This window comes from Nelumbo lutea, chromosome 4 (genome assembly GCF_056320005.1).
Source record: "Nelumbo lutea isolate HS-2025 chromosome 4, American lotus-T2T, whole genome shotgun sequence".
Taxonomy (NCBI): domain Eukaryota; kingdom Viridiplantae; phylum Streptophyta; class Magnoliopsida; order Proteales; family Nelumbonaceae; genus Nelumbo; species Nelumbo lutea.
Window position 1 is genome coordinate 97412476 of NC_142687.1, and position 20048 is coordinate 97432523.

The following is a 20048-nucleotide window of genomic DNA, read 5'->3' on the forward strand; positions in this document are numbered from 1 at the left end:
GCACTCTCAACAGGTACAAAGACCGAAATACCCCTTCACTAATACCCTTTATTTGTGTCTCAACAATCTTTGACAGAAATTTCTGATTATTTGATGAAATATATGATGAATTTTCTGGAATCCCATATTTTACAGGTGACTTTTTGTGAAATGGTTTAAATTGGGGTTTGGTGCTTTGGATTAAAGTGGCATCTATATAAGTATTATTCTGAGCCCTGTATTTTATGACCCCTAGAGAAATCTTTATCTACTATTAAAGAAATAAGTAGGTTATGTCTGGTGTTCTAAATGATCCCTTCAGTATTGAGCTTGTCTTGCATTTCTAGTTCCAGACCCAGTGAAGAAGGGTTTTATTGGTTGGGTCTCTTCCAGAAGTCTTTTAGATGAACTTGTCTCAATGTTTTGACTTATGCTGAGGGTTAGATAACATGAACTTAGATAGACTGGAATAGCAGAACAGGGTTGGTGTTGTTCACTCTTTGTATGTGGAACAATGGTTGGATGATGTTCAATCTAAAGGACTTGTCCTAAGCTCTTTGATCATTGACTATAATCCCCATATGTTTCATCATTGGTAGTTGACACCTGATTTGATTAGTTTTCTTCAATGTGGTTGAGCAAAGACAATTCTGAAACTCAAACTGCACTCATATCTGTTCCATTACTGTGAACATTTTTTTAGTACTGCGTAACTAATATAGAACTTCTGTTTCTGCAACATTCATCATGACTAATAACTGAAAGCTGTAAAATCTAAACTTGTAGATCTCCCATTGCTTGGATTCTCTGCATTGATATGTCTCTCCTCCACTAGCATAATTCCAAGCCTTTTTGTCCTCACATGGACATGCTTGATATGAATATCATAGGAGAAGGTTTATTTGCATAATGCCCTCAAGAAATCTTAAAATGTAACTTCGATCATAATATTTATATTGATAGTTGTATATGTAGAAAAGTTACTCATTTTAGAGGGGTGATTTTTCATCATATTTGAAAGAAACATTTGGTTTATTTTTTAAAGGGATAATTGTAAGTCACGTTTAAAACAAACTTACTTATGGTTTAGGTTATTAAATAATTGGCAAGTCAACTTTAATAGCATATTTATTGTTTCTATTGAAATTATGACTTACCAGTCATGCTATTTTGGTTTAAAGTTTCTTAAATCTTTCTTAACCAAATAAGTTATCATTTCCAAATAAGGTAATCTCAAGCACTTATTTTACTTAACTTTTTTGTGTACTTCTTGTGATTTGTAAATACTGCATCATAACTGTTTCTTATAAGTAGCTTTGAAATGTCCAATTGTCAAGAAATTGTGATTTTTTTTTCAGTTCCCAACATAAGAGGCAACAGGAAAAGAAGTTTTCTCCTGAACGCACACCAATGGATGGGGAAATTCAGCCAAATGATGATGAAAGCAGTGAAATTCAAATTTCTACTGAAAATAGAATCTCAAATACAGATCAGGGAACCACATCTCATGCTGATGATGACACTACTATCACTGTCAAGAAGATTGACTTGGTAGATTTTAACAGTTCAAGTCTTCTGGCTGAGAATTCTTTGGTATTCATCTTCAACCAAATAATTGCAATATAGTCATTTCTGAATATATATATATATATATGTTTTCTTATTTATTGTCTAGTTATAACCATGGAAAAAGTTTTGGTCCTTCACTGATGATGGTAAAAACATTGCAATTGTTCTTTTGAAAATTATTAAAGAAGTAACATTTTTTTTATCAGCAACAATAAAATAAGCATTTATTAATATGAAGAGAAAATCCAGCCATAGAAGACCCAACACCATGTTGGACACCCCCCTGTTCAGAAGCCTATGAACAAAAGGTATGTACTTGCAAAAAAAATAATAAAATAAAAGAGAAGGGATGAATCATGCCAAACTCTGTACATTTTATAAAACAAAGGCAACATCATATCTATGAAAACTCTTGTCTTCATGCATATACTTGATAGACTTGTCTTTTTTTCTTAATATAGCTAATTTTATATATGGAAAAGCACAAGACATAGGGGAGTCTTTTATAATGTTTATTTGGAGGTTGGCTACATTTATCTTGATTCATGTTGTTTAAGTCTGCATGGATTAGTGAAAGTAAATGTCTTATGTCTCACACAGACTGTACAGTGCTTGCCATTATATTTAACACATTGCCTTTTTCTTGAAAGAACTGCATCTGTAGTTTGTGCATGCTCAAGAGCTAGGATCTTATCTCATATTTAATACAGTGTACTTTGATATATCCATGTATGGAATAGGTTCGGCTCTTTTGCTTCCTATCACTCTTTCCTTTTATTTTTCATGGGAATTCTGTTATTATTTCTTTTACCCACGCAATTATTTACTATTTTCTCATGCAGCTAAAGTTAGAGTTAAGCTTTATATATGCCAATATCATGAAAGGTCTAATATGCAGAAATGCTTGGTTTCCCTTGGGCATTTCTATATTTTAAGTTTCTATTTTGTGCAGCTTTTATTCTATTTCTCATTGCAGACTTTTATGTGTATTTGCGATTCCTTTTCTCATTGTACCTCAGAACCTCAGTTGACTTGTATATTTTGATTTCATATTTTATCTTTTCTCACCCAAAAATAATACAAACTTAATAAGGACTGTATTCATCCAACAGATGGATAAGGCTAATCATGGGGAACAACTTTTAAAAGTTCAACTTGAGGATTTGATTGGCATGATAAGGAATTCTGAAAGGAGTAGGCAACTTCTCTGCTGTCTTGCTGAAATAGTTTATTTATTCATTCCTATAAGGAAAGGCTTCTCTTTTATTGCCATCTTGGTTTTAATCCATTTTATTGAAAACTACTTTTCTTTGGTGATTGTATGTTAGATATCTTGCTTCTTAACCAAGCTCGGATTCGTGCACTTCAAGATCTTGACAAGATTATTGGTGAAAAGGAGGCTTTACAAGGAGAAATTAACATCTTGCAAATGAGGTTAGCAGAAACTGATGCCCGGATTAAAGTTGCAACCCAAGAAAAGATACATGTAGAAATCTTGGAAGGTCAATTAGAGAAGCTTAAAAAGGAACTCTCTGAAAGGGTTGGCACTGAAGGGAGTGTAACTAGTGCATATAACAATGAGAATGGCATTTTAAATGACAGAACCCTTCAATCACATGTTAATCAATTTAGTTCCCTCAGTGAGGAGCTTAGTTCCCTTAGAATGGAGAATGTGTCCTTGAAAAATGATATCTCACTACTTAAGGCAGAACTCTCTAATGTCGAGGAAACAGGTGAACGTGTATTAACACTGGAGAAAGAACGCTCATCTTTGATGGCTAACTTGAAAGATTTGGAGTCTAGAGTAGCAATTGCTCAGGATGATGTTTCAAAACTTTCCATGCTGAAATCTGAATGTAAGGACTTATGGGAGAAGATAGGAATTTTGCAAGGATTGCTTAAGAAGGCAACCAAGCAAGCAGATCAAGCTATTTCAGTGTTACAGGAAAATCATGACCTCAGAATGAAGGTTGACAGGTTGGAAGAAACACTGGGAGAAGTGGATGCATATAGGCAATCATCAGAAAGGCTAGTGCAATACAATGATCTAATGCAACAGAAAATTAGAATTTTGGAAGAGCGTCTTCAAAGATCTGACCAAGAAATACATTCTCATGTTCAACTGTATCAGGAATCTATGAAAGAATTCCAAGATATACTTAATAGTCTTATAGAAGAAAGCAAGAAAAGGGCATCAAATGAACCTGTGGATGATATGCCTTGGGAGTTCTGGAGTCGCTTATTACTTATTGTAGATGGTTGTTTGCTTGAGAAGAAAATATCATCAAAGGATGCAAAGTTTTTGAGAGAAATGGCATGGAAGAGAGATGGACGTATTCGTGATGCATACTTAGCTTGCAAGGACAAAAATGAGGGTGAAGTTGTGAAAGCATTTCTCGGACTTATTACATCACCAAAACAGTACTACTATTTCTATCTTTTCTCTCCTATTTTTTAATTGTTATTGCATCCAATTTTGTGTTCATCCCTATAGTTAAGGTATTCCATGTAAGATTCCTATATATTATCTCAATAGTTGTTGTTATAGCTTATGCTCCTTTTTGATCATTGAAGTCCAGGATTTCATATCATCCATATTGCAGCAGAGATGGCACCAGTGGCAAAGGTAAACTTATATTTGTTCATTTGTTGCTAGCATTGTTCATGTTCTTTTAATATATAAATATAAATGTAGATATGTTTTCTCTGTTTTTTCTTATTTCCTTTCTGTCCTATTTGTTATGTTTGCAATGTTGTCTTAGATCTTGGAATTATGATTTTCAAATTGTGGGTATTATAAATATGAGTTACATGGGTATCTCCATCTTCTACTTTTTTCTCTGTAAAAAAGCTGTCAAATTTCTACGTATCTTGTGCTTATATTTGTCAAATTGTTTCACTGGATAAAACTAAGATATGCTAAAAGTGAGCTGCTTGATTTACCCCAATGTGAAGGGTGGATGACTCAAAAAATAGAGGTTGCTTAGTAGCCATCAATGTCCAATTTGGTCCTTGAGCCTTATATCCAAAGTGTATTCATTGTATTATGCTTTATGAGGTTGAGTAATTGGTTCCTATTCACAAAAATTCATGAATTGCATATTCCTATTCACAAAATTCGGGCATATGTAATCTAGGTTTTTGTCATTCTTGTTTCTACATTATTTCATCATGTGAGCTTTTAACCTAGATTTTGGTTTATGTTGAAATGCCGTGTTTTTGTATGTTTAGTACCACAGGGGTACTTTAGTCCTTTCAGCATGTTTTATTTTAAGTTGTGTTGCCCTAGTATAAATAACAATAAAGCTGGCGCCACCAGCAGCTTTCTGAGACTCCAAACTTTTGTCTCTCTTCTCTCTCTCTCTCTCTCTTCCTTCTCCGCTGGATAACATGGTATCAGAGCTAGACTGTTAGATCCGAAAGAAGAGATCGAGCACACCTTCCCTGTCTTCTCCATTTGCCAGATCCAGATCCAGATTCAGATCGGACTGAAGTACTCTCTCTCCCTTCTCTTTTTTTTTTATTTTCTGGTTGTGTGCCAGAACAGAACCTGCAATAGGTTCAGACTGTTAATGTGAGGTGAGCAGTCCCTCTTCTTTCCTTTTTTGTGGGATCGGCTGATCCTTGTAACAGACTGTAGGTCAGTAATGACCTTTACATGCTGAGGCAGCAGCTTTTTGGTGAACTTCTAGGTCAGGTGATGACCTGTATATGCTGCAACAGCAGCCAAAATTGATTTGTAGGTCAAGAGAGGACCTGTATATGCTGCTACAGCAGCCATACCTGATTTATGGTTGGACAGTGATGACCTGTGAGTTCGGTAACAGCAGTTACTTTTAGTTGAAGAACTGAGTTTTAAAAGAAGGGAAAGGAGGGGAGTGGTTGTCTCTAATTCCCTAGTACAAAAATTTTTTTTGGGTGTTCGGCTGCTTCTTTTTGGCCTTCCTTGTGTTCAGTTGAAGTGTAACCTGAAGTTGTGATTATGAGTGGTGAAGACTCTGCCACATCTACAGTCTCCTTAATGCAGAACGGAACAAGTGGGGGTATAGATTTATCCTTCCCTATGTCTGTTATACCCCTGGATGGTCTGAATTACTTAGAATGGTCGAGGGGGATCAAGTTATACATTACTGCAAGGGGAAAAATAGGGTATCTAAATGGGAGAATTAAAGAACCGAATTCCGGGAGTGCTGAGTATGACAAATGGAACCAGGAAAACAGCTTGGTTATGTCCTGGCTTTTGGTGTTTATGCAACCTCAGGTGAGAAGGAACTTTATGTGGGCTGAAACGGCTTATGAGATTTGGGAGCAGGCAAAATTGTCACTACACAAAAATCTATCAGTTATAGGCAGAATCATCCACTTATAAACAGGGGGAGAGGAACCTTTCTGCATACTATTCAGATTTGACCTCCGTTTGGAAGGAGTTAGATCACCGTCAGAGTGTAGATTGGAAGTGTGATGAAGATGCAAAAGCATACAAGAAGCTTGTTTCCCAACAAAGAGTATTTGCATTTCTCCATGGTTTGAATCTAGTATATGAATCCATCAGAGTCCAGATCCTAGGCAGCAAGGATCTTCCCTCTGTCCAAGAGGTTTATGCATTGGTACAGTCGGAAGAGAGTAGAATAAATTTAATGAACAACTTCGGAGGGGATGCAGTTGTGTTGGCAGCAAAAGGGAACGCTACTACAGGTGGGGGAAATTTTTTTAAGGGGGACCCTCAAAAATGGGTGGAAGACAAAGACAAAATATGGTGCATCCATTGCTAGAAACCTCGACATACCCGGGAAACATGCTGGGATCTTCATGGGAAGCCCAAATGGGCCAAGGATTTAAGCAAGAAGCAAGGTTCAGACCTGAAAAAGAAGCTAGGACAGTAAGGTCCAAGAAAATTCACCACAACAAATGTGGCTTCTCAGGAGAATCAGCCCCCTACTACTGCTATGACTCAGACATACACTTTTGGTTTGACCCGAGGGAGGGTATTCTCAACTCCTTCCGTGACCATTTGGAACTCTATGGTAGAGCAATTCGTTAGATGGATTCTTCTCCTCCTTCAACTTCATTTGCATCTACATCAGGTAACTCTGCCAAAGTTTTCCATGTATCATCTCATCCCCCTGACTCTCCTTGGATAATTGATTTTGGAGGGTCAAAATATGACTGGTAAGTTCACTTATTTTCATACCTACCACCTCCTCTTTGGAAGAGACAAGGTGAGACTAGCTGATGGTTCATATTCTACCATAGCTAGTCAAGGAATAGTAGTCGATCAAGACTACAATCAGTCTTGAATTTAAAAGAAAAAGAATGAAGAAATTTCAGAAGAGAAGAAGAAGAGAAAGAGAGAAGAGAAGCAAAGAGATTTTGGAAAAGAGAGAGGGTTGGTCTTGACATCAGCCGACCCACTCTTAATATTTATATATGTTGACTAATTGTAAAAGGGCTTAATTGCCTTTATTGCTTACATGGAAAATAAACTAATAATAAAGCTGAAATAAAAAATTGAAGTAACTACCAACTAACACTAGCATAACTAACAGAAATATGCTGCCATACGAACATAGTGGGGACCACATCAGTGGGGTCCACATCAGTGTTCTCTACACTCCCCCTCAAGTTGGGAATAGATATTTGTCATTCCCAACTTGCATAGGTCTGCCTCTAACTTCTTCCTTGCAACAACCTTGGTGAGAAGATTTGAGAGCTGCATGCTGGAGGTGATATACGGGAGACACTTCTTGAGATGAAACCCTTTCTCTGACAAAATGTCGGTCTACTTCAATATGCTTAGTTTTGTCATGTTGTACCGAATTATGAGCTATATTAATAGCAGCCTGATTATCACAATACAACATTAAGGGCTTCTCAAATAATGACTTCAGTCATAGGATTTCAGCCACACCATTAGCCATAAATCTATATTTAGCTTCAGCACTAGAACAAGAAACAACACTTTGTTTCTTACTCCTCCAGGAGACAAGGTTACCTCCTACAAAAGCACAATATCCAGAGGTAGACCTTCTATCATCAACACTCCCAGCCCTATCAGCATCTGTATAAACCTCTATCTTCATGTGATCATTATTCTTGAATAATATACCTATACCTGGACACCTCTTCAAGTATGCTAATATCCTCTCAACTGCAAGGAGTTGAGTAGTTCTAGGAGAGTGCATATATTGATTGACAACGCTAACTGCATAACTGATCTCCGATCGTGTGAGACAAAGATAGAGGCGTTTTCCAACTAACCGTTGGAACATAGCTTTATCTTCAAGTGGCTCTCCACCCTCTGCACTGATCTTGTGATTCTGTTCAATAGGTGTATCTGCAGGCTTAACACCCAACTTTCTAGTTTCTTCCAATAGATCTAGAACATACTTTATTTGAGAAACAAAAATCTCATGTTTAGATCTAGCTACCTCAATACCCAAGAAGTATAGTAGCTCTCCCAGATCTTTCACCTCAAACTCTTGATGAAGGAGTTGTTTAAGAGACTCAATCTCACTGTTATCATTCCCTGTCACCACAATATCATCCACATATACAACAAGCAAAGTCAAGGAAGAGTTCACTCTCTTAATGAACAATGTATGGTCGAACTGGGCCTATACATAGCCAAAATTTTCAAGGGCTTGTCCGAATCTAGAAAACCAAGCCCTAGGGGACTGCTTTAGTCCATACAAGGCTTTGTTCAACCGGCAAACCTTCTTTCCTGTCTCTGCATCATAAAATGCAGGAGGTAACTGCATGTAGACTTCTTCCTATAAGTTTCCATTTTTTTTTTATGAATGATAATAAATTTATTAATTCAGAAGCAAATTTAGAGTGAGTTCATACAACATCCCAGCTAGAGGCGCGAGCTGCAGCCCCTCCTTGAACCTTACAAGTAAACTAGGAAAGAAAAGCAACAATCACAACTGAGCCCAAAATAATTCTTCCCTATTTACCCCTTGCTTAGCTAACACATCTGACAAAGTATTTGTTGATCTCCCCACCCACTGTACAATGACCAACATATTCCTTATCAACCAACTAAATTTCTTCATTTCATTCTTGTAACACCACATAGAGTCTTCAGGATTTTTCAACCAACCCACCACCACTTTGGAATCCCCCTCGATTATTAGGTGTTGTACCCCCAGCTGGTTTGCAAATTGCATCCCTTGTACAACAGCTAAAAGTTCTGCCCTGATGGAGTCCCCAATTCCCAAGGGACCTGAGTAGAGCAACAAAATCTCTCCCTTCTCATTTCTCAAAGCACCCCCCCATTCCGGATAATCCTGGATTACCCAAGCTACTTCCATCAAAGTTCAACTTTAGTGAGCCTTCGGATGGAGGAGACCAGCTTGTAATTGATTTGTCCTTTAGAGATGAACACCTCGCTACTGCTAACCAATTTCTCCAAATGTCATTAAAGGAGAATTGATGAAAGATTTCCAAGGTCTTCAGCCAAGGTATTGCCCTACTTAACACACAGTCTTTCAAATCCTGAATGCTCCTTTCCTTTTCTTGAAAAATTCTGATATTCCTTTCTTCCCAAAGAGTCCAAATCAAGGCATTCTGATATTCCTTTCTTGAAAGATTTCCTGTAAGTCTCCATTGAGGAAGGCATTTTTAACATCCATCTGGAACAAGGGCCAAGAGTAACTAGTTACAAGGGATAACAAAACTCTAATAGTGGTCATCTTTGCTACTGGAGCAAAAGTTTCCAAGTAGTTTATTCCATAAGTCTGAGTAAATCCCTTTGCAACTAACCGGGCCTTGTACCTTTCAATGGAACCATCAACATTATGTTTCACAGTAAATACCCATCTACATCCAACTGGTTTCTTCCCTTTAGGCTGGTCAACTAGCTCCCAAGTATTATTCCTCAAAAGAGCATCCATTTCAACCTTCATTGCATCTTTCCACTCAGAAACTGACAAGGCTTCCTACACTGTTCTGGGGATAGGAATATCAGCAATGGATGTGAGAAAGGACCTGTAAGAGGGGGACAAGCGATCATAGGACATGAATTGGGAAATGCAGTGAGCTATGGATGTGGTGCAATGCCGTTTGATTTTACGAACTGCAATGGGGAGGTCAAGGTCATACAAAGGAGGTAAGGGTGCAATAGTGGAAGGTATCTCAGTGGGACCTGGATCTGAAAAAGGGATTGTGGTACCTGGATCTAGATCCATAGAAGGAACTGGGGTTGGCCTAGACTGCTGATGACCGAAATCAACCTGCCTCCACCGCCTGTGATAGACTCTTAAATCCTGACACCTCTGACAACCCTCCCCATTACATCCCTCATCACTCAATGGAATAGGTAAAGGAACTTCTGATGAGTTAACCCCACTCTCACTACTCTCCCCCTGAGGAGAAACCCTAGGATAATAGGGTACCTCCTCAAAGAAAGTAAAATCCATCGAGACAAATCTCCTCCCAGAAGTAGGTTCATAGCAGCAATAACCCTTTTTAGTTTGTGCATAACCGAGAAAAATACATTTGGAGGCCTTAGGATCAAATTTGGAACGATGAGGTCCAAGAATCTGAACAAAGCAAGTGCAACCAAAGGTTTTCAGGGGAACAGTAAACAATTCTTTATCGGGGTATAGAAGGGTAAATGGAGGCTTCATGTCAAGAACCCGTGAAGGAACTCGATTAATGAGATACACTGCTGTAAGAATAGCATCTCCCCAAAAATGAATAGGCACAGTGGAGTTAAATATAATGCTTCTAGCCACCTCCAATATGTGCCTATTCTTCCTCTCAGCAACCCCATTCTGTTGTGGTGTATAAGGACAAGTACTTTGGTGAATAATCCCATGATCAAGCAAATAAGAGGCTAATGAGTTGGTAAAGAATTCTTTCGCATTATCGGATCTGAAGATTTTGATTTTGACCCCAAACTGGGTTTAAATCATCTGATGAAAGATCTGGGTCAAAGTAGGAACCTCATCTCGAGAACACATAAGGTAAACCCAAGAAAAACGGGTATAGTCATCAACAAACAACAAGAAATATATGTATCCCCCCATAGCAGTGATGTGATACGGGCCCCAAACATCAGTATGCACAATATCAAAAGAATTACTACTTCTTTTATTACTCAATGAATAAAATGTTCTACAATGCTTTGCAAGCTCACAACTCTCACATCTCAAATTGGACATCTGAATAGACTCAAATAAATTTGGAAACAAACTTTCCGAAGACCGAAAGGATAAATGACCCAACCGATTATGCCAAAGCATAACCTGACTAATAGACTGAGAAACAAAAGACTTCCTATCTTCACTATCTTCGCAATGAGAACTCTCTCCAAGCAGATAGATCACATTCGTCTCACGACCAATCCCAATCACCTTCCTTGTCTCCAAGTCCTGAAAAATAGGTCAGGGAAAAAAGTTACTGAACAATTCTGATGTTTTGTAATGCTACTGACTAAAAGCAAGTTAGTATTAAGCTTAGGAACATGCAAAACTGAAGATAAGGAAATGGTACTAGACAACTTGATGTCTCCCTTGCCAAAAATGGAAACAAGGGAACCATCAGCAATGGACACTTTATCTATGCTAGAAGATAAGTGCTAGGTAGTAGTGAATAGTGATGGCAAGCCAATCATATAGTCAGATGCACCTAAGTCTATTATCCAACAATGTTCAGTGTTACCTGGAGCTGAAGCATGATAAGCAAAGGCCCGAGTACCTAAATAAGCAAAGGCTGATGTGGGAGGAGCTAATGGCGGCTGAGATGATTGAGCTGAATTCCCAACTTCCTTTTCCAACTGAGTCAGGGCAGCCCAGATAGTAGCTAGGGTGTCTAGAGGCGTGCCTTTTGTGCCCGATGAGGATGCACAATCAGTATTAATAGCCATATTAGAATTACCCCTTTTGTTCCTGAGTTTTGCTAGAACTAGATGAGGGTGCAGCTTCCAACATGTGTCTTTAGTATGCTTAGGTTTCTTGCAATGTTCAAACACTAGATCCCGCTTATCTTCCTTCTTTATATCCCTCTCCGTATCACCCCCAGACTTAGGTTTAACTGCTGCCAAGGCTAGTGGGAAGGGCTGATGCTGCATCATGACCTTTCTCCTAGTCTCTTCACTATGCACTAAGGAGTAGGCTTGAGATAAGGTCACACTGTCCCTTGTTAGTAGTTGTTGTCTCGCAATATTAGTCATGATTCAGACCAACTAGGAATTCAAAAACCCTATTAGTTTCAACTTGTTTTCTATGAGTTTGTGCATCCTTCTAACTTTCTCACTCAAGTGTTTCTAGGTGGTCAATTTCATGCCATAGAGATTTCAAGGTAGAGAAGTAAACTGAGACTGGTTTCTCTCCTTGCTTAAGGTTGTTAACCTCACACTTCAATTCATAAGCCCTAGCAACATTAAGGGGTTTGGAGTAAGTCTCTTTCATGACATCGCAGATTTCCTTGGTTGTTTTTGCCCACAGATAGTTCCGGATGATATGTGGCTGCATAGAGTTGCACAGCCATGTCATAACCAAATAGTTCTCCTAAACCCATTTGGTATAAGTTTGGTCCTCCTTAATTGGTTCTTTCACATCTCCCAACAAGTAGCTGAGTTTTCCTCTACCCCCAATGGCCATCATGGCTGATCGAGCCCATTCTCAGACATGTTACTAGAATTGCTAATCCCAAAAACACCTTCCCCCTGATTCTTGAACTCCATTCTTGGTCAAGAATTAATAAAAAAAAAAAACTTTTTAAACTACTGTAATAGAAAAACAGCACCCAAACAACTGATAACAGCCGGCCTAGGTCATCCAAAGAATAAAGAAAACAGAATTCTGTATGAAACCAGTTCAAAATCTGATCTGAAACCAACAACAGTTTTGAATTTTAGGGTTTTCTCTCAAAACCATAAAGGAAAAAACATAGATTTTCCAGTCACACCTCTCAGAATAGACCAATATAATTTTTTTCAAAGTTATTTTCAAGAAAAAACTTACTTTATGAAAGAAAATCTCTAGCCGCCACCTTTTGTCTGATGCAAAACCCTAATCTTGAGGATCCGAAGCCTTTTTTGATTCTTCCTGACTACTGGAACTCTCCCAGCCTTCTACAATCTTCTTAGCAGCAGCCGCACACTACCAGTAACCTCCAAAAATCAGCCGATCCTCCTTCTTTGCTGAAAAATTTCTAAACCTAGGAGATTCTCATGTAGTCAATCTAATTAGACTAACATAAGAGCTCCTAGGTCGGCTCTGATACCAAGTAGTCGATCAAGACTACAATCAGTCTTGAATTCAAAAGAAAAAGAATGAAGAAATTTCAGAAGAGAAGAAGAAGAGGAGAGAAGAGAAGAAGCACACAAAGAAATTTTGGAAAAGGGAGAGGGTTGGTCTCGACATCAACCGACCCACTCTTAATATTTATATATGTTGACTAATTGTAAAAGGGCTGAATTGCCCTTATTGCTTACATGGAAAATAAACTAATAATAAAGCTGAAATAACAAACTGAAATAACTACCAACACTGACATAACTAACAGAAATATGCTGCCATACGAACACAGTGGGGTCCACATCATTATTCTCTATAGGAACCATCTCTCTTCCCTTTGGCCTCACCCTAACTAATGTCTTACATGTTCCAAAACTCCCCATTAATTTGTTCTCTGTTAGTAGTATCACTAATTCTTTAAACTACTCAATAACCTTTTTCCCTTCTCATTGTGTATTTTAGGATTTGGCCTTAGGGAAGATGATTGGTAGAGGACTTACGGTGGATGGACTCCACATGCTGGAGAATAAGGCTGGTCTTACAATCACAGAGTCTAAGAGTCAGTCTAGTACAAATCAGGTCTATTTATGGCATAGTCGTTTCGGTCGTTTGTCCTTTGAGTCTTTAAAATTGGTGTTTCCAGAGTCAATCTGATCACATACTGTTTGTGAAAAGAGGGGAAGGAAAGGTTGCAGCACTAATAGTATATGTTGATGATATAGTTATCACTGGTGATTGGAATGATGAAATTCAAAAGTTGAAGAGTTTCCTTGCTACCCAGATTGAAGTGAAGGATCTAGGTCCTCTAAGGTACTTCCTTGGGATTGAAGTGGCCCGCTCAAAAAAGGGTATCTTCATTTCCCAAAGAACGTATGTCCTAAATCTAATCTAGGATACAGGAAAATTGGGAGTGAGGCCCGTTGATTCCCCTATTGATCCTAACCGCAAGTTAGGAGACTATCAAGGTGAACCCATCAAAGATGTGAAACAGTTTCAGAGACTTGTAAGAAGACTGCTAATTCTTAGCCAGTTCATGCATGCCCCTAAGACTACCCACCTTGAAGCAGCAAAAAGAGTTCTTAGATATCTTAAGAAGTTCCCAGGTGCAGGCTTGTTGTTTCAAAAGCACGGGCATTTGAAAGTTGGAGTGTATACCGATGCTGATTGGGCAAGATCTTTGAATGACCGGAAGTCAACAAGTGGCTATTGTACTTTATAGGAGGGAACCTAGTTACCTGGAGAAGCAAAAAGCAAAATGTGGTAGCTAGGTCTAGTGCTGAAGCTGAATATCGGGAAATGTCTCATGGAGTGGCAGAAATTATGTGGTTAAAGAATTTGTTGAGTGAGTTGGGCTTTCCAGTTGATGGACCTATGACTCTTTACTGTGATAACAAAGCAGCCATAAACATCGATGGTAATCCTGTGCTGCATGATAGAACTAAGCATATCGAAGTTGACAAACATTTCATTAGAGAAAAGGTTGTCACAGGGGAAGTGTGTACTCCCTATGTCAGTTCTAAAGACCAACTTGCAGACATCTTCACAAAGGGGTACATCACTTGCAACATTATGATTTATGTGACAAGTTGGGCATGGTTGATATCTATGTCCCAACTTGAGGGGTAGTGTTGAAATGATATGTTTTTGTAAGTTTAGTACCGCAGGGGTACTTTAGTCCTTTCAGCATGTTTTATTTTAAGTTGTCGCCCTAGTATAAATAACAATAAAGCTGGCGCCGCCAGCAGCTTTCTAAGACTCCAAACTTTTGTCTCTCTTCTCTCTTCCCTCTCTCTCTTCCTTCTTCTCCTCTGGATAACAGTTTACATATCCAAATATATCATTCAAAGTTTGAGGTTTGGTGTTTTCCTCATTCCTTCTGGTACTATCTACAAACTATGCGATTAGAGCTTTATTGGCAAGCTGGAACTATTTTCTTTTCTTTACTAATTATTATCTTACTTGTGTTTCTGATACATGCAAAGACACCAAATTCTTGGTGTTGGTGTATGTGGTCACGGATATAGGGAATGGGATGACTTTCCATTTCCTAAAATCCCATACCATGCTTTCTTGTCTAGTAATCAACTCAATATTTCCATTTAACCATTAAGAAACTCACAACCTACTTAACAACTTACCACTAAAAAGACAAAACAAGAAGTCATTCATTTCATCCACATAAGCTGTTAACTTGGTATCCGTACAGTATCCAGTGTCATATTGGATTAGTATCATGTTTGACACTGGTACACTAGGTATGTACGTGTATCTTGGTATCATTCCTTATAATCTACTTATGGTCTTAGGGGTCATTGGATAATGGCTGGAGTGCTAAAATTTGAATGGCTTATTTCTTTGCCTTTTAGTGAATAAAATATTTAGGGTTTTAGTAATCAACTCAATATTCCTTTCAACCCTTAAGGAGCTCACAACCTACTTAATAACTTATCCATTAAAAGACAAAGCAATAAGTCATTCATTTCATCCACTTAAGCTGTTATTGAATTGCTCTTTGTATGATCATCTGGATAACTCTTTATACATATTAACTCTCAATGTTTAAGTTATTCAACATCCTAGTATTTTGGGCTTGTGTCTTAAACTTGGTATCCATGTCTTTGTCTCCACTCCTTGGAATGTCTGTTTATTTTTTTTCTTGAACTGTACATTTTTTCTAAATTGTTTCTTAGTTCATTTTGAGTCTAGAAAAGTTCAAACATTTTCCTGTCATTCATTCTTATCTGTGTGTATTTACTGAAATATGCTCCACCAAATGTCTTCCTTTGCCTCTTTCCAATGTGTTTGATTTGTTTAAGGAGAAACTTTTTGGTGTTAATTTTAACTTCCACAGTAGATGCTAATCTATTTATTCATTGTTTCAAAGGTTGGTGGCTTGGGGGATGTTGTGACTGGTCTAAGTAAAGCACTACAGAAGAAAGGACACCTTGTGGAGATTGTATTGCCCAAATATGATTGCATGCAATATGAGCGTATTGGTGATTTAAGGGTATGCTAATTATCTGCTGAGGTGAAAAAGTTACATTGAAGCTCTTTATATGGTTTGCACTGACATAATATATATAAAGATGAGAATATGAAAATGTTTATGTGGACAAATTTTTCATGCAGGTGCTGGATGTGATAGTGGAGTCATATTTTGATGGCCAACTATTTAAGAATAAAGTCTGGGTTGGAACAATTGAAGGTTGAGATCCATTTTTTTTATTTATTTTTAGGATCCATTTATTTCAAAGTAGAAGTGGCAATTTTTTTTTCAGTTGAAATATTTCATCTGTATTTTCACCCTTTTTGTAGAAAAGTCCTTGCTTTCCAATCCTTTTACATTAGAAAAAATGAAGCTCTAATAGGATGACATGATGGAGCATACTCACTTGAATTGTGACAATGCAGGCCTTCCTGTCTATTTTATTGAACCTCATCATCCAGATAAATTTTTCTGGAGAGGACAATTTTATGGGGAACGTGATGATTTCAAGCGTTTCTCATTTTTTAGCCGTGCAGCACTTGAGTTGATTCTCCAAGCGGGCAAGAAACCAGATATCATCCATTGCCATGACTGGCAGACAGCTTTTATTGTAGGGACAACATATTTCAGATCTTAGTTCCAGGCTTTTATTCTTTACTTGAACATATTTATTTTTCCAGTCATCTAAAGTGTCAGCAATTTTTGCATTTTCAGGCACCACTCTATTGGGATCTATATGTACACAAAGGCCTTAATTCAGCTCGAATATGCTTCACATGCCACAATTTTGAGTATCAAGGGACTGCACATGCTTCAGACTTGGCATCCTGTGGCCTTGATGTTCATTTAAATAGACCAGATAGGATGCAAGATAACTCAGCTCATGACAAAGTTAATCCTGTTAAGGTAACTGAATCAATGGTTCATCAATAACCAAGTTCAACTGATTTCTTAACTTCTCCCCATCCATGTTCATCTAGGGTGCAGTTGTATTCTCAAACATTGTGACAACAGTGTCACCCACATATGCTCAAGAAGTGCGGACAGCAGAGGTATAGATGATGCCTTGTAGAATTTAAATTTATTATTATTTATTGAATGCTTTCTTTGTCTGTTGAATGCTTTCTCTGTAATAACAAGATGGATTAACTGATGTTATTGGAACTATGGATTGAGGAACAGTGGGCTTAATTGATACTATTGGGGCTGTGGGAAGGCCCAATCCATTGCTTATCCCTAGGGAATCCATTATTAAAGAGCAGCAGTCTTTTTGTTTACTCCTGAACCAACTAGGACATTTTTTGTTAGTAGAATGTGAAAATAGAATAGGTTCAAGTCTAAGATCAGCCACTTTGTGTGGGGAAAAAAATGCTAAAGGTTAGATCTGTATACAGTGTACTCCTCCCATGAAGCAGTAGAGAAGACCAAACCTTATATAAGGAGACAACAGAGAGAAGTAATAGATCAAAAAATAAAAAAGGAAACACCAAAGAGAAAGGTACAAAAATGAAGCCCTATAACAGTAAGAAACCCAAGGGTTTAACTGTCAGTTGCATTTCATATTCAAAGGAGGAGACAATATGAGATTCTAATGGTCTATCTATCCCAAAGGATCAGATCCTGAGAATAACTTATTCCAATCAACTGTGCCTGATTAGAACCCATATAAAAAAGTATTCTTCCTGAGGGGCTAAGGACATTGCTTCTCCAATATGATGTCTCAAATGACAAGGTCATCTATCCTCGGGAGGTTGCACTTGTACATATATTTCTGTTCATATTTAATAAAATTTGTTATTTATCAAAAAAAAAAGAAAAGAAAAAAGGAAATATCATCTAGCAAGTTGGGCATCCATCCTATGACCTCCCGAGAGTCCCTTATCTTCAATTTCTAAAATCTAATAGAGAAGAGGGTAGGCTCTGGAGTCCCCTTCCTGAGTGGGCCCCAAGTAAAAGAAGGTGATATGTGATTTGATATCTGAAAGCAGGAATTGGAATTAAGTTTCACCATTTGTGCATGCAATGAAAAGCTAGCCCTGTTTGACATCCTCTAACAATTATATCACTGATACACCTAGCCATTACCCAACGATCTATTTGGGTTATCATTACCTGTTCATGGTTGAATTGTCATTTTATTAGAAATTGACGTCCAGACAGAACATGTGGATTTCTTTCACTGGCAAGCCTGGTTAGTAATGGGGTTATAAGTTATCCTTGAATGATTTAATGCAGGTGGTCATTTTTGCAATCATTTTCATGCATCAGTTTAATTATACATAGAAGAGAAATTAATTCTTTGCTCCTAGCATAAAGGCCTGATCCTTTATTCCTGTTCTCTGACCAAATTGTGTTGTTTACAGGGAGGAAAGGGTCTCCATACAACGCTAAGTTCTCACTCCAGAAAGTTTGTTGGAATTCTTAATGGGATTGATACCGATGCTTGGAATCCAGCAACTGATGCTTTTATCAAAGTCCAGTATAATGCCGATGATCTTCAAGGGAAAGTAGAAAATAAAGAAGCTATAAGGAAGCACCTGGGACTCTCTAGTGAAAACTCCAGGCAGCCATTGGTAATTTTCTATCCTCATTCATGAGCATCTCAAGAATAACCTGATGAACTACAATGTGGCAATCTAGCAGCACAGTAATGGTATCTCTTCAAAACTTATTTCATAAAGAAAAAAAAAATCAAAAGTGGACATAAAGTGATTTAAAAGTATAAACTAGATCTCATAATGACCATACAGTAAAATAATGGCTTCTATCATACTATGATTGGTTTTTAATATTGACAAGGAAAATCATTTGTGAATGAACACATTTCAGTCTGTCCTCCCAACACATTTCAGTTTGAAATTCCTTAAAATCAGAGATCTTGGCACTAATTTAAAGATTAAAACGTGTTGTATCAACTAGCTGCACGAAAATACTTGTTAAAAGGGGAGCTTCTACCATGGTTCACAATTTTTATATCAACGGACATTTCATTATATAGAGATGTGGAAACTTTTGGGATATTTCACTAATTTCCCTAAGATATTAGGAATATCTAAAAAATCAGGGAAATTTTCTAAAAAAAATATGGAATTAGTTAATAAACCTTCAATGAATTGTTAGAAGTAGTTGCACATTTAAGATTCAAAAAACCATATTAAACAACCATATAAATAAAAAAATTAAGTGAATTAAATAGGTATCATTCACTTTGTCTCCTTTTTAGTTTTTTATCCATCTTGTCTTTATTACATATGTCATTTACTTGCCATTTTAACTTTTGTCTTTTTTTTTGTTACTGTACTTTGATATGATTGAGAATCCTGTTAGTGTGCATTGTTTCTTTTCTTTTGAATTATAGTAACTTAGCAAGAGATTATATCAAAACAGTAAGCCAATCATCAAAAAACTGATTCATCATTGGTTATTTTAAGAAAATATTTAAAAAAATTATGATGATTTTAATGAAATATTGAAATTTTTTTAATAATATTCTAAAACTTTAAACCTTAAATGTATAGTCTATCAAAGAATTCTGAAATTATGACACATTGGAAACACTAGGGAACCTTTTTATTGTAAATCCTTATACAAGGCTTTGGACCCCTCTCCCCAAAACCTCATTCCATTTCCTTCCAAACCAATGTGGGAAGGCCCCTCTGCCCCTAAAGGATTTTTGTTGGGAAAGCATCCTCAACACTGATGAGATGCTTCACAGAAGGAGACTAAACTGGTGAGATGTTAGAAGCATCCATCATTTAACGTTTGCAGCAAAGGTTTGGATTCACATATTTCATTTATTTGGCTGTTCTTGGGTTGCTTCATACATCTGCCTCCACATACAAAAAGAGGAAAACTAATGTGGCAGTGTATCAGAGAAGCCAACATTTGGGGCATACAGAATGAAAGGAATGAGAGTTTTTAATGGAAAAAAGAAAGTAGGAATTGAACATCCTTATAGGGAATCTATCTTTAAAGATTGTGTTGGCTAATTGCAAGAGAAGAGTTCAAAGTAATACCAATGGACACCATTCATAGAGGGTGGGATGCTAGCAAGCTATGTGCCACGAAGACAAACCTGCTTTGATGTAGAGAGGCCAGAAAATGCAAAGTGGTAAACAGAAACTCTCAAATTAGATGGTCTAGGTAATCTGGGTAGTCTCAAATTGAAGGAGCAATCAGAAATCATGAAGGCAAATTGAAGCTTAGTTACTTTGGACTAGCTAGAGAAGTAAACTCTTTGAAGACTGAAACAACAGCACTTCAATGGG

General features: G+C 37.4%; 1 protein-coding gene across 3 annotated transcripts in view; it reads left to right on the forward strand.

The window, feature by feature from the left end:
• LOC148862070 (putative starch synthase 4, chloroplastic/amyloplastic) overlaps nucleotides 1-20048 on the forward strand; it is a 36201-nt gene that overhangs the window by 10509 nt on the left and 5644 nt on the right. For 2 of the 3 annotated variants that reach the window (XM_088983808.1, XM_088983807.1), the window contains 10 exons: nucleotides 1338-1572; nucleotides 2661-2742; nucleotides 2877-3969; nucleotides 4123-4174; nucleotides 15679-15801; nucleotides 15924-15999; nucleotides 16206-16390; nucleotides 16495-16686; nucleotides 16761-16832; nucleotides 18144-18353. In XM_088983808.1, the coding sequence (XP_088839934.1) occupies nucleotides 1338-1572; nucleotides 2661-2742; nucleotides 2877-3969; nucleotides 4123-4174; nucleotides 15679-15801; nucleotides 15924-15999; nucleotides 16206-16390; nucleotides 16495-16686; nucleotides 16761-16832; nucleotides 18144-18353 (2320 nt within the window). Of the gene's footprint in view, nucleotides 1-1337; nucleotides 1573-2660; nucleotides 2743-2876; nucleotides 3970-4122; nucleotides 4175-15678; nucleotides 15802-15923; nucleotides 16000-16205; nucleotides 16391-16494; nucleotides 16687-16760; nucleotides 16833-18143; nucleotides 18354-20048 lie in introns of those variants that run through there. The other variant, XM_088983810.1, reaches the window with a different exon arrangement.